This window comes from Pleurodeles waltl, chromosome 3_1 (assembly GCF_031143425.1).
Source record: "Pleurodeles waltl isolate 20211129_DDA chromosome 3_1, aPleWal1.hap1.20221129, whole genome shotgun sequence".
In the NCBI taxonomy this organism is placed as follows: domain Eukaryota; kingdom Metazoa; phylum Chordata; class Amphibia; order Caudata; family Salamandridae; genus Pleurodeles; species Pleurodeles waltl.
In genome coordinates, this window is record NC_090440.1 from 21,951,222 (window position 1) to 21,965,730 (window position 14,509).

General features: G+C 49.3%; 1 protein-coding gene across 1 annotated transcript in view; it reads right to left on the reverse strand.

The window, feature by feature from the left end:
- Nucleotides 1–14,509, reverse strand: part of CREB3L1 (cAMP responsive element binding protein 3 like 1) — a 264,988-nt gene that overhangs the window by 24,761 nt on the left and 225,718 nt on the right. The window contains exons 5-8 of the mRNA XM_069221732.1: nt 14,159–14,316; nt 10,757–10,906; nt 9,715–9,773; nt 7,767–7,835 (exon numbers count right to left, since the gene is read on the reverse strand). Coding sequence (XP_069077833.1) covers nt 7,767–7,835; nt 9,715–9,773; nt 10,757–10,906; nt 14,159–14,316 — 436 coding nt within the window. The remainder of the gene's footprint in view (nt 1–7,766; nt 7,836–9,714; nt 9,774–10,756; nt 10,907–14,158; nt 14,317–14,509) is intronic.

Genomic DNA, 14,509 nt, shown 5'->3' on the forward strand with positions numbered 1-14,509 from the left:
AGAGGGGGAGGGAGGGAGGAACCATGAAGGGTGCAGTAGGGAGGAAGGGAGAGGGGGAGGGAGGAAGGAACCATGAGGGATGCAGGAGGGTGGAAGAGAGAGGGGGAGGGAGGGAGGAACCATGAGGGGTGCAGTAGGGTGGAAGAGGGAGGGGAAAGAAGGAACGAAGAGGGATGCAGGAGGGTGGAAGGGAGTGGGGGAGGGAGGAAGGAACCATGAGGGATGCAGGAGGGTGGAAGGGAGAGGGGGAGGGAGGAAGGAATCATGAGGGATGCAGGAGGGTGGAAGGGAGAGGGGGAGGGAGGAACCATGAGGGATGCAGTAGGGTGGAAGGGAGAGGGGGAGGGAGGAAGGAATCATGAGGGATGCAGGAGGGTGGAAGGGCGAGGGGGAGCGCATGAGTTTATGAGTAAGCGTGTAAGCAAATGTCTCAATGGATGAATAGGTGAGTAAGTGAGTAAGCAAGCAAGAATATCTGAGTGGGCAAGTGACTGAGCAAAGAAGAATGAGTCAGTGAGCAAACATAATTGAGTCAGAATGTATGAGTCATTGAGTGAACGACTGAGCAAGCAAAAGTAAGATTTGTGTGAAGGAGCGAGTGAGTGAGTGAGTGAGTGAGTGAAAGACTAGGAACAAGAGTGGTTGGCGAATGAATGAGAGGGACTGAGTAAACTTGAGTGAGCATATAAGAATGACAAAAGTGAGTGAATTAATAATGCCGACGATTTTAGTGACGAACAATGCATTTTGGGATTCAGTTAGACAGAGGTAGAGAGGCATTCCTTCCACCCTCCTCGGAGTGCCACCAGGAAGAGGTAGACTCTTCATGCTAGAGAGGAGCTCCTTCCACCCTCCTGGGAGTGCCACCTAGTACAGGTAGACTCTTCATGCTAGAGAGGAGCTCCTTCCACCCCCTGGGAGTGCCACCAAGTACAGGTAGACTCTTCATGCTAGAGAGGTGCTCCTTCCATCCTCCTGGGAGTGCCACCAGGAAGAGGTAGACTCTTCATGCTAGAGAGGAGCTCCTTCCACCCTCCTGGGAGTGCCACCAAGTACAGGTAGACTCTTCATACTAGAGAGGAGCTCCTTCCACCCCCCTGGGAGTGCCACCAGATAGAGGTGGACTCTTCATGCTAGAGAGGAGCTCCTTACACCCACCTTGGAGTGCCACCAAGTACAGGTAGACTCTGCCTGGTAGAGAGGTGCTCCTTCCACCCACCTGGGAGTGCCACCAAGTACAGGTAGACTCTTCATACTAGAGAGGTGCTCCTCCCACCCTCCTGGGAGTGCCACCAAGTACAGGTAGACTCTTCATGCTAGAGAGGAGCTCCTTCCACCCTCCTCGGAGTGCCACCAAGTACAGGTAGACTCTTCATGCTAGAGAGGTGCTCCTTCCACCCTCCTGGGAGTGCCACCAAGTACAGGTAGACTCTTCATACTAGAGAGGTGCTCCTTCCACCCTCCTGGGAGTGCCACCAAGTACAGGTAAACTCTTCATACTAGAGAGGTGCTCCTTCCACCCTCGTGGGAGTGCCACCAGGAAGAGGTGGACTCTTCATGCTAGAGAGGAGCTCCTTCCACCCACCTTGGAGTGCCACCAAGTACAGGTAGACTCTGCCTGGTAGAGAGGTGCTCCTTCCACCCTCCTGGGAGTGCCACCAAGTACAGGTAGACTCTTCATACTAGAGAGGTGCTCCTTCCACCCTCCTGGGAGTGCCACCAGGAAGAGGTGGACTCTTCATGCTAGAGAGGAGCTCCTTCCACCCTCCTCGGAGTGCCACCAAGTACAGGTAGACTCTTCATGCTAGAGAGGTGCTCCTTCCACCCTCCTGGGAGTGCCACCAAGTACAGGTAGACTCTTCATACTAGAGAGGTGCTCCTTCCACCCTCCTGGGAGTGCCACCAAGTACAGGTAGACTCTTCATACTAGAGAGGTGCTCCTTCCTCCCTCCTGGGAGTGCCACCAGGAAGAGGTGGACTCTTCATGCTAGAGAGGTGCTCCTTCCACCCCCCTGGGAGTGCCACCAAGTACAGGTAGAGTCTGCCTGGTAGAGAGGTGCTCCTTCCAACCACCTGGGAGTGCCACCAAGTACAGGTAGACTCTTCATACTAGAGAGGTGCTCCTTCCACCCTCCTGGGAGTGCCACCAGGAAGAGGTGGACTCTTCATGCTAGAGAGGAGCTCCTTCCACCCTCCTCGGAGTGCCACCAAGTACAGGTAGACTCTTCATGCTAGAGAGGTGCTCCTTCCACCCTCCTGGGAGTGCCACCAAGTACAGGTAGACTCTTCATACTAGAGAGGTGCTCCTTCCACCCTCCTGGGAGTGCCACCAAGTACAGGTAGACTCTTCATACTAGAGAGGTGCTCCTTCCTCCCTCCTGGGAGTGCCACCAGGAAGAGGTGGACTCTTCATGCTAGAGAGGTGCTCCTTCCACCCCCCTGGGAGTGCCACCAAGTACAGGTAGAGTCTGCCTGGTAGAGAGGTGCTCCTTCCAACCACCTGGGAGTGCCACCAAGTACAGGTAGACTCTTCATACTAGAGAGGAGCTCCTTCCACCCCCCTGGGAGTGCCACCAGATAGAGGTGGACTCTTCATGCTAGAGAGGAGCTCCTTACACCCTCCTGGGAGTGCCACCAAGTACAGGTAGACTGGCACTCCTTCCACCCCCCTTTTGAGTGCCACCAAGTACAGGTAGAGTCTGCCTGGTAGAGAGGTGCTCCGTCCAACCATCTGGGAGTGCCACCAGTTAGAGGTACACTCTTCCTGCTAGAGAGGAGCTCCTTCCACCCACGTGGTAGTGCCACCAGACAGAGGTTGACTCTTCCTGCTAGATAGGGGCTCCTTCCACCCACCTGGGAGTGCCACCAGATCGAGGTACACTCTTCCTGCTAGGAAGAGGTAGACTCTTCATGCTAGAGAGGAGCTCCTTCCACCCTCCTGGGAGTGCCACCAAGTACAGGTAGACTCTTCGTGCTAGAGAGGAGCTCCTTCCACCCACCTAGGAGTGCCACCAGGAAGAGGTGGACTCTTCATGCTAGAGAGGAGCTCCTTCCACCCTCCTGGGAGTGCCACCAAGTACAGGTAGACTCTTCATGCTAGAGAGGAGCTCCTTCCACCCACCTAGGAGTGCCACCAGGAAGAGGTGGACTCTTCATGCTAGAGAGGAGCTCCTTCCACCCACCTTGGAGTGCCACCAAGTACAGGTAGACTCTTCATGCTAGAGAGGAGCTACTTCCACCCACCTGGAAGTGCCACCAGATAAAGGTAGACTCCTTATACTAGAGAGGAGCTCCTTCCACCCCCCTGGGAGTGCCACCAGATAGAGGTAGACACTTCATACTAGAGAGGAGCTCCTTACACCCTCCTGAGAGTGCACCAAGTACAGGTAGACTGGCACTCCTTCCACCCCCCTGGGAGTGCCACCAAGTACAGGTAGAGTCTGCCTGGTAGAGAGGTGCTCCTTCCAACCATCTGGGAGTGCCACCAGTTAGAGGTACACTCTTCCTGCTAGAGAGGAGCTCCTTCCACCCACGTGGTAGTGCCACCAGACAGAGGTTGACTCCTCCTGCTAGATAGGGGCTCCTTCCACCCACGTGGTAGTGCCACCAGACAGAGGTTGACTCTTCCTGCTAGATAGGGGCTCCTTCCACCCACCTGGGAGTGCCACCAGATAGAAGTAGACTCTTCCTGCTAAAGAGGCGCTCAATACACCCACCTAGGTGTGCCACCAGGTACACTCTTCCTGCTAGAGAGATGCTCCTTCTGCCAATTTGGGAGTGCCACCAGGTAGAGGTACACTCTTCCTGCTAGAGAGGGGCTCCTTCTACCAACCTGGGAGTGCCACCAGGAAGAAGTAGACTCTGCCAGGCAGAGGACGCTCCTTTCACCCACCTGGGAATGGCACACAGTAGAGGTAGTCTCTGTTAGAGGTGCTGCTTTCATCCACCTGTAAGACATGCATTGGAGACCTGGGGTGGCTGTTTGCCAGTAGCACTGTGATTTGCATAATCTTGTTCCTTACCACCAGGGGTGGGATCTATCAAGCTCCCACCTGTTAGCTTCCGACGTGGGCATCCCATAATGTGGTCTTTACTTCCAGGTCCCTTTGTGTGTGTGTGGTGAAACTTGATCCCTGTCTGGTTGCCAAGGATGGGTGCCTGTGACGTAGAGAAGTGCAGATACTCCTTGTCTCAGAGTGCCTGTGTTTCTTTGCTGCTGAGAAGCACCAGTACCCTCTCATCCAATGCAATGGAGCAGTGCAGGGAAGTGCCAGTCCTATCCCTTCCTAATTAAAGACGTGCAGGTACTGAGTACTTAGTACTGAGTACCTGATAGTACCTGCCCACTGCCTGTGACCATGCCCCTCACTAAAGCCCTCCCCTCACTCCCCATCGGGTGTTCCAAAGAAGTTGTTAGGTTGCTTTGGTGCCTTGCTGGATACGAATATCCAAGTTCTAGGGAACCAACCCATGGTCTTCAAGTCCTTGGCCGAGTACAACAGGAAGAGCTGACCTCACACTTGACCTACAGAACAAGGCCTGGTTCAGCTCAGGGTATGGCAGTGCATGTGGCCTGTGTCTCTCCAGCTGGAGCCAGCTGGGATGACGTGGACTAGACGTGTAGATTCCTGAGATATCAGCATCACGATCAATGGTCACCACAATCAGTGATTCCTGCAATACCAGTAGCACAACCAAGGGTCAGCGCAACCGGGGATTCCTGAGATGTCAGCATCACTATCAATGGTCACCACACTTAGTGATTCCTGTAAAATCACGAAAAAGGGTCACCACAATGAGTGATTCCTGGGATATCAGCAGCACGACCAAAGGTCACTACAATCAGTGATTCCTGGGATATCAGCAGCACAACCAAGGGTAACCTCACTCAGTGATTCCAGAGATATCAGCTGCACTACCGAGGGTCACCACAATCAGTGATGACTGGGATATCAGTATAACAACCAACGGTCACCACAATCAGTGATTACTGGGATATCAGTATAACAACCAAGGGTCACCACAATCAGTAATTCTTGAGATATCAGTAGCACAACCAAGAGTCACCACAATCAATGATGCTGACCAAAGGTCTCAAAAATCAGCAATTACTACGATATCAGCATCACCACCAAGGGTCACCACAATCAGTGATTCCTGAGATATCATCAGCACAACCAAGGGTCACCACAATCAGTGATTCTTGAGATATCAGCAGCACGACCAAGGGTCACCACAATCAGTGATTCTTGAGATATCAGCAGCACAAACAAGGATCACCACAATCAGTGATTATTGGGATATCAGCATAACAACCAAGGGTCACCACAATGAGTGATTCCTGAGATATCAGCAGCACGACCAAGGATCACCACAATCAGTGATTACTGGGATATCAGCATAATAACCAAGGGTCACCACAATCAGTGATTCCTTCAATACCAGTAGCACGACCAAGGGTCACCACAATCATTGATTACTGAGATATCAGCATGACAACCAAGGGTCACCACAATCAGTAATTCTTGAGATATCAGTAGCACAACCAAGAGTCACCACAATCAATAATGCTGACCAAAGGTCACAAAAATCAGCAATTACTACGATATCAGCAGCACCAACAGGGGTCACCACAATCAGTGATTCCTGAGATATCAGCATAACAACCAAGGGTCACCACAATCAGTGATTCCTGAGATATCAGCAGCACAACCAAGGGTCACCACAATCAGTGATTCCTGCAATACCAGTAGCACGACCAAGGGTCACCACAATCAGTGATTACTGAGATATCAGCATAACAACCAAGGGTCACCACAATCAGTAATTCTTGAGATATCAGTAGCACCACCAAGAGTCACCACAATCAATGATGCTGACCAAAGGTCACAAAAATCAGCAATTACTACGATATCAGCATCACCACCAAGGGTCACCACAATCAGTGATTCCTGAGATATCATCAGCACAACCAAGGGTCACCACAATCAGTAATTCTTGAGATATCAGCAGCACGACCAAGGATCACCACAATCAGTGATTCTTGAGATATCAGCAGCACCACCAATGATCACCACAATCAGTTATTACTGGAATATCAGCAGAACAATCAAGGGTCACCACAATCAGTGATTCTTGAGATATCAGCAGCACAACAAAGGATCACCACAATCAGTGATTCCCAAGATGAGATTCCAGTAGCACAACTAAGGGTCATCACAATCAGAGTTGCTGGTCAAGGGTCACCACAATTAGTACCCCAACACTCTCTGCGAAATGCTATTACTGATTTATACCCCTCTTTCCCCGATGAGTCTCAGGTCTTGGACCTCCTCACTAGCGTCATAATGTTGGAAGGTTCAGGGAAAAGGGTCGTACAATTCTATGGGTAGTTTGCATGAAAAAGGACTTCTATAATGACACCAGCAGTAGAGAAAAGGGGGTGGATGTGGGTGAACCGGGCAAAGGGGCATACTGTTGGGCACAGACTGCACGCAGCTCAGCTAATTCCAGACACAGGCCAATACATTACACACTCCTGCAGCGGGCATGCATGACACCTGAGAAATGATACAGAATAAGTCCTGAGCTCAGATATATTTGCCCCAGGTTCACAGCCCCACAAGCAGGGTTTATGCCCCTGGCATGGGAATGCCTACACATTTCGGTTTCCTGGCAGACTATCGGTACAGAACTTCACAAGATGTTGTCCTATGCCCTGCCGGTCATGCCTTTGGTCATGTTATTAGGAGATGTGAAGGACATCCCTAAACTCACTGCATTGTTAGTATTGCTGCAAAACCAGGTGGTTCTGGGGTGGTTGGAAGGACCATCTCCAAAGGTGGCACATTGGATGGGAGACACACTCTGGTGCATTCATAACACGGACGTCCATGCCACATTGGCACCGAGCACAAACAGACATATGGGCTCTTTAGGGGATAACTGAAAAGCACTGGTGGAATCCGGTCGTAACTGCAGAACTGTAGAGTGTGTGGATGAATAAAGTTGACCTTGGTATGGCTTATTTTCACAGCTGGAGACCGTGGGGCTTCCTATGTCGTCATTAATGAGAAGATAAATGTCAAAGTGGACCAAAGAATTCCTATATGCTACAACCTAGATGCCCGGATAACTGATGTGAAGGTGTAAATCTTTAATTGTGTACATGGATCAGAATTGTGATCAAACTGGCCAAATGTTGGTGCATTCCTGTGTTTCTATGATGTTTGTATTAACTAAATAAAATCTTAGAATGAAACTAAGGGGAATTCTAGAATCAGATACCATCATACAAAGATATCCCGGAAGACACAAACTAATTGGACATTGATAAATTATGGGCCATGCTAGGATCTAACACCCAACCAGGCATTCCCAGAGAAAGGCACATTCTGGAATACTGAGGTGGAATTTGAGAGTTAGGGTCTAATTTAGATTTTGGTGGTCAGGTTACTCTGTCACAAACGTGGTCCCATCCACCTTATTCCACGTGCACTATATCCTATGGCATAAGTAATACGGTATACGGAATATCCATCATATTAGTGAGAAGAACCCATCCACCAAACTGTAAATCAGGCCCCTTCTATTCTACTGTATTTCCATTCACTGTAGATCCCTTTTACAGAAGGTACCACCATTCCTTGCCCCTCAGGTGTCCTTCAAAGATACACGCGCCATGACCTGTGAAACCACCGCCCGCCTCTGCAGTCTATTTCAGGCAGGTGCAGCTCCCCCAGTCCCTTTCCACACACGTTCCCCACCTGTTTGCGTTCTCCAGGGTCTCCACTTTCTTCCACAGCTCGCTGTTTTCTGATGTGTAGGTTTCCACCCTAATGAAATATATTGCATTACTAATGTTTCGGAGACACAAACCAAAATTTTCAGTTCTCTGGCAACAAGTGTTAGTACCACATACCTCAATATGACTTTTTTATCTGCCTCAGAAGAATGAAAGGATGAGTTGGCCTTGCCGTGGTTCCAGCACAAGACCTGCACGTCTCTCTCACGCACACACGTCTGCAGCTAGCCATGAATTATCTGACAAGCCCAGAGTATTTACACTTGGGTTCTCATCCTTTAGATGGGTTGCCCCAGCTGTCCACATATGGTAAAAATGTACTTTAAAAATGGCAACTTATACATCAAAGATATATCTTATTGCTAGAAATGTGAAATAGAATAAAATCCACAAAAATACTTCTAAATGAACCTTGTGTAGATATGTGTGCATATTATTATATATTACAATTAACACACCATATCTACTCACCTTTTCAGAAAGTACACTGTTTTTTTATAACTAAACCACATTCTCTGTCATTCAGTGATATTCAGCACAAGTCTTGCAATCAAAAGCAACTGAATTGAATACATTTAAGTTTACCCAAGATGGCACATTTCTAATTGTTCAAACTTCAGTAGTAAAGATAACACAAAGGTAAACTTAGACCAAAAGTCTAAACTTGGACCAAAAGTCTAACCTTACAACGAATGAAGTTAAACTTTAGGTCTAAACTTAGACTTTTCTTCTAAACTCAGACTTTAGGTCCAAGTTTAGCTTTGTGAATCCTGCCCAATATATGGAAATGCCACCAGGTAAAGCATCAGTTTTGAACAAGAGGGGCCATTTTTGCGCCAAGAAATTGTGATAAGCACAGATTTACTCGTCACGCGTAATTTAAGAGTAAATTGCGGAATTCTTAGGCGATTGCGTGAGGTTACGCAGAATGGAACTATACTCCCACCCCTAGAGACAAATAGTACGTTGGACGATCATGGATCGTATTTACAAGAGGGACAACAGATATTTTTTGTTCTGGTATAAAGTAACATGTCTTTTACCAGAAAAAAAAGACTTAACATAACTTAAATTTACATCTGCAGCATTCATTATGAAACTTCTTGATTTTCAAACTGTCTGTTATTATCCAAAAAATACCACATACAAAGAGACGGCCCAATGCTACAACGCATTGTAACACTAACAAGTCATTTTTTCAGTTTATTATAGAAATAAAGGATTCTGCAGGGAGCGCTTTTAAGTAGAGCATCATATATCATCGTATCTCATATATTATTCTCTAATGATTTGAGAAAATATCTTCTGGGATTTTGTTTTTCGGAACCACTGAACTTAGAGACCATTGAACAAAGAACATTGATCTGCCTCTTGTTGGTGTGATCTATAAGCATCTGTCATCCTGAAGAAGGCTACAATTATTAGCTAGTTTGCCGAAACACAAGTGAAAATGTCTCCTTCGGAAGACCCATTAATTATCCTTAGTTTTTAAATTCACAAAAATGGGAAAATACTATTTCAGGTACAATTATGCTTAGTAAATGAGTACAGTTCTGCAGCCAATTCATGTTATTGTGGCATTGGTGCTGAATGTGATAGAATGGCTGTGGACATGGTTTGACAGGGCTGGTGGGAAACAAGGTGAATTCTGAAATAGTGAACAGGTGTGCTTTCCTGTTCAGAAAGTGATTCTCCAGGCATGAATCAATTATCACTACCCAAGAAAGGGGCCTAGAAATGCAGGCATTTTGGATTAAATGAGTTCCTGCTTTGATTGGAGGTGTTTTTATTAAGAAAGGGGAGGAGCCCATATGAGAAAAGAGAAGAGAGACTAGAAACCGGTGATTTCCTCTTTGGATGAATGTAAGATATATCTTGGTCAAGGACGTGAAACCAGAGTTGAGCCTTACTTTTTTTCCAGGCATTCGACATACTCCTTCTTCTTCCTGCGACTCTCCTGCGCGGAAATCTAGTGGGGGAAGTAGGAGAAGCTCATAAGATGCCATAAGAGAGCATCTACTAAGTGCCCCTCCCAGCATATGCCCAGAGTTTCCTGTGCCTTAACTTCTAATTACTCACCTCTACCCCCAGATTCTTGGACTGTCACCCCCTTGCTTCATTCTTACCCTGTCTCCCCCAACTCCAGCTACTCGGGCTACAACACCAGATCCTGGCTTGTACACAGGTCTCAAATATCCCAAATCTCTGCCCATCGAGATCCCTCAAAGGCCTCCCAGCTTGCCCTAAAATGATGTCATTCCTGTCCTCACCCAACCTTCACTAAACATGGCTCTGGGGCTTCCCAGAGGTCACCTTATTGCTAGTTTGTTCTCACTTTTGTCATTTTCTCATCTCTCTGCCACCCCTCTGTTCCCAGGACCACAACGCCCCCCTTCTCACCCATCAGGAAATGTGGGTACTGCCAGGGCTCCACCTTGCCACTCATCTCATGCCCTCTGTAATGATGGGTACCTCCAAGACCCCACCTTAGCTCTTTTCTCATCCCTCGGCAATGATGGGTAGGGACTGGAGGGCCCCCGTGTTGCTCCTCTCCTCACTCCTGCTCAGTGCTGGGTCCTGGTCTACACCCACGTGACGTCTTCTTAATCCCCACCCTTCATTTAAGGTGGGTCCTGCCGGGGTCCCTCCTTGTCTCTTTCCTCACCCCCTCAGTAATGAAGGATACTGCCAGGGCCCATCATCTTCTTGTATTTACCCCCTCAGTAATGGCAGTAGTGGGGGGCATCTTCATCCTCTTCTTGCTCTGCCCCCACCCCAGTAATTATGGGTACCACCAGCGCTAGAACCTACACCATGTCCCCTTCTCACACCCCCAGTAATGATGGGTGCCTGGTCCTCTCCTTGCCTCCCCCTCAGTAATGGTGGCTACAGTGGTCCTCTCCCTGCCCCCCCGCCCCACCAGTAATCTTGGGTACCACCAGGGCCTCTCACCTTGTTCTTGATTTTCCTCCTCACCCTCTTGAGTGCCTTCTCCTCGGACTTGCTGAGGGGCAGTTTGATGGGGATGGGGTAGCCCTCGGCGACCAGAGTCCTCTTCTCTTCCTCGGTCAGCATGAGTGGTCCTGAGGTGCCCTGTAGCTTCTGGAGAACAAAAAAAAAACACTTAAGACTGAATGAGGAGCTATGTATGTCACATGTAGTATCTTTACGTCTGTCCTGAGTGTGGAGATTCCACCCTCAATGTGGAGATTCCTCTTGTAACTTTCCTTTGTGAATATGGAAAGTCGTAAACTTAGACATTTGGTTTGAGTTTACCTTCATAACTCAGACCCTAGGTGTGTGCAGGTTAGAAGGCCATGTAGGATGTACATGCACGCGTTCAGGAATGTGTGTGTGTGTGTATGTGCGTGTGTGAGTGCATGTGTGGATAGGCTTGTTGTGTGTGTGTGAGTGTATGTGCGTGTGTGGGTGCATGTGTGGGTAGGCTTGGTGTGTGTGTGTGTGAGTGTGTGGGTGCGTGTGTGGGTGAGCTTGGTGTGTGTGTGTGTTTGAGTGTGTGTGTGTGTGTGTGAGTGTGTGGGGCGTGTGTGGGTGAGCTTGGTGTGTGTGTGTGTTTGAGTGTGTGTGTGTGAGTGTGTGGGGCGTGGGTGGGTGAGCTTGGTGTGTGTGTGTTTGAGTGTGTGTGTGAGTGTGTGGGTGCGTGTGCGGGTGGGCTTGGTGCATGTGTGTGTGTTTGTGTGTGTGTGCATGTGTGGGTGGGCTTGGTGTGTTTGTGTGTGTAAGTGCACACCTAATTCTGCTCTTGATGTTCACAACAACGAAGTGTTCTACTACTGGCCTACCCCACTGCAACTACAGAGGTCATCACAGCCAACTCAGGACTACTCTACTGAGCGTAAGCTTTCCAACAATGCAACCATCAGGCAAACAGTCACAAAATTAGAAATGTAAACATCCCAACTGACAAAGCAAAATACCGGATTCACCAACAGGGCATAGCAAGGATTATCACAGTGCAATTCTTCTATTTCGAGATTCCGTGTGACAAAACACCTCTCTGCAGATTTTAACAGAGTGATAACATTCAACTCTTAAGTGCCTATGGATTTTAACATATCCTTTTGACAATAAATTAGTCTGGCCCACTAACAATATCAGAACTTTTCATAATAAACATATCTAGCTCATACCCTTCAGTATATATTTTCATATATGTCAGTCACAGAAGGGAGCAAGCACTCTTTGGGTGGACGCACACAGCTTTTAGGAAATCGAAAGATGTACCAGATGAAGCAACATCTGGGCGGGGTCACAGTCCCTCTCTGTGGTACTCTGGAAAGCTCCTGCTGTGCTGTCAAGACAGACCTACACAGGGGTCCTGCCACTAGAAGGCTTGAGTCTAGGTATATCAGGCAACTCACCCTCATTTGGTAGGTGTCACCCGCTTTTTAGTTCTATTCACCCGTCGAACATGTAAAATGCCTCCATTCACTTCATAGAATCACCCACTTTTCAAACCTATATCAAACTCCAAGAAGTGTTCAATCCCCGTTTACCTTGATGGGATCACACTTTAGAAGGCCTGACGTCACCTGCATTCTTCAGTCATGTGGCTGACAGATATGTGTATGAGGAGCTTATGCCAGACCCAGTTAGGAAACAGGGCGTGAACATTGGGTCCCTGGGACTCAGGAATGTACTCCACTCACACCCGAGAGACCCCCACATCACAGTGCTGTCTAACAAGGGCACCAGTCGGACTTGGCACACAAATTATTCTGCACCCACCACAGCACATGGCGGAAGAAGGGTTCTGGTTAGGAGGGACTCATAGGCTTCTGAGCGAGGAACACAGAAAGTCCTGCACCCGAACAATTGGCTACCATCTGTAGCCAGCCGTCAACGTCCTACAGCCTGGTGAGTAGGTAGTGGCCACACTCAGGTAGATGTTCTGTGTCCCTCAGAGTAGGAGAACCAGGAACTCTGCCAGATGAAGTAACCTCTGTGGACATGTTGGGTACCGCCCAGTGGACTCAAGATTTAAATCCAGTGAGCAGGAAGGATAGGACAGGTCAGCCGGACAGGACACTGTTGTCCATCTGACCTGTCTCCAAGTGGGAATCTCCTTCCATCTCTGTTAAAAACGGTGCATCGAGTCCTCGGTCACCACTGGCCAACCATGATGAATGATACATCAGACTCCATCAATTCGTTGCCATTGTTCAACCATGTCAGGCTTCTAACAACTCTCCCAAGCCACTCAACACTGTCCTTCAGTGACCATTAACTAGCAAATCTGCATCCTCCATTCGTCTCCAGGAGCCACCTGGTCACATGAGGCGCCTCCTGAGTCTCACGAGCCAACTGACCACACAAAGCCAAGCATGAGACTCCTTACCTTTCCAAGCGCTTGATTCGCACCAATGGTCAGTCACCATGCCTTACTTCACATCTGCCTCATCCAACACAAACCGCTAGCTCTGAGGCACTTCCCATCAGTTTCCAATAGTCATCAACACTTCGCTCTCCATCCAACGCAGACAGCAAACCAAGGGGCACCGTCCATCAGAAGCTGAGAATCAGTCACCGATGGTCAGACATGCTGCACCATTCTTCAGTCATCGATGGCCACCCACTGCCAGGGTTCCAGTGCCCTCTAGGTGCAGATGCCATGACTCTGGAGCTGTGAGTGCCAAAGATTGCCAGCCCTGGCACAGCTCCAGTGTGCCCCAGAGTCAAACCCCAATACCACATGGCATGACCCCAGGGCCTCCAGTGCTGCTGATACAGTGCCCCCCAGTGGCACAGCTCTAGTGCAACCTAGTGTCAAACCCCAAAGCCACATGGCATGACCCCAGGGCCTCCAGTGCTGCTGATACAGTGTCCATCAGTGGCATAGCTCTAGTGCACCCTAGTGTCAAACCCCAAAGCCACATAGCATGACCCCAGGGCCTCCAGTGCTGCTGATACAGTGTCCATCAGTGGCATAGCTCTATTGCACCCTAGTGTCAAACCCCAAAGCCACATGGCATGACCCCAGGGCCTCCAGTGCTGCTGATACAGTGTCCATCAGTGGCATGCCCCCAGGGCCTCCAGTGCTGCTGATACAGTGTCCATCTGTGGCGTGGTCCCAGTGCCCCCTAGTGTCCAAATTCCAATGCCACATGCATGTCTGCACAGTGCCACTGAAACACTGCCCCACAGTGGCACAGCTCCAGTGTCCCCTAGTGTCAAAGCTCCAGTGTCAGAGCGCCTGGATACCCTCACAGGTGACACGCAGTGCTCTACAGACCCACCTTACATTACATTACATAACTCCACAGCCCGCAGTGCCAGTGATTCAGTGACCGCCATGGCTCTAATGCCCCCCTAGGGCCACCATGCCCTACTTACATGAGGTGCTGTGAGCAGCGGGGAGGTGGAGATGGCATTCGAAGACCGCGCCACCGGCCGGACCGGGCTGGACGGGGGCGGCGACCGGGGGCTCTGGGACCCATCGCTGTCACTGCTGTGGCTACTGGGCGGGGTGGGTGGGAGCTGCACCAATTCGTCTGGAAAGAAGAAGAAAGAACATCTGTTAGGGTAGCCATTGACTGGCACATTTCCATAAAAGCCAGTAGGTTCGGGGAGAGTCAGTCGCACATCAGAGAACCCTAGCATTGAAATCATGGTGCTGCGACCTTCCTGGCCACGTGGAGGCAGGTGACGGCCTTTGACCCTGTTCTTTTGCCTGTCATTGGGACT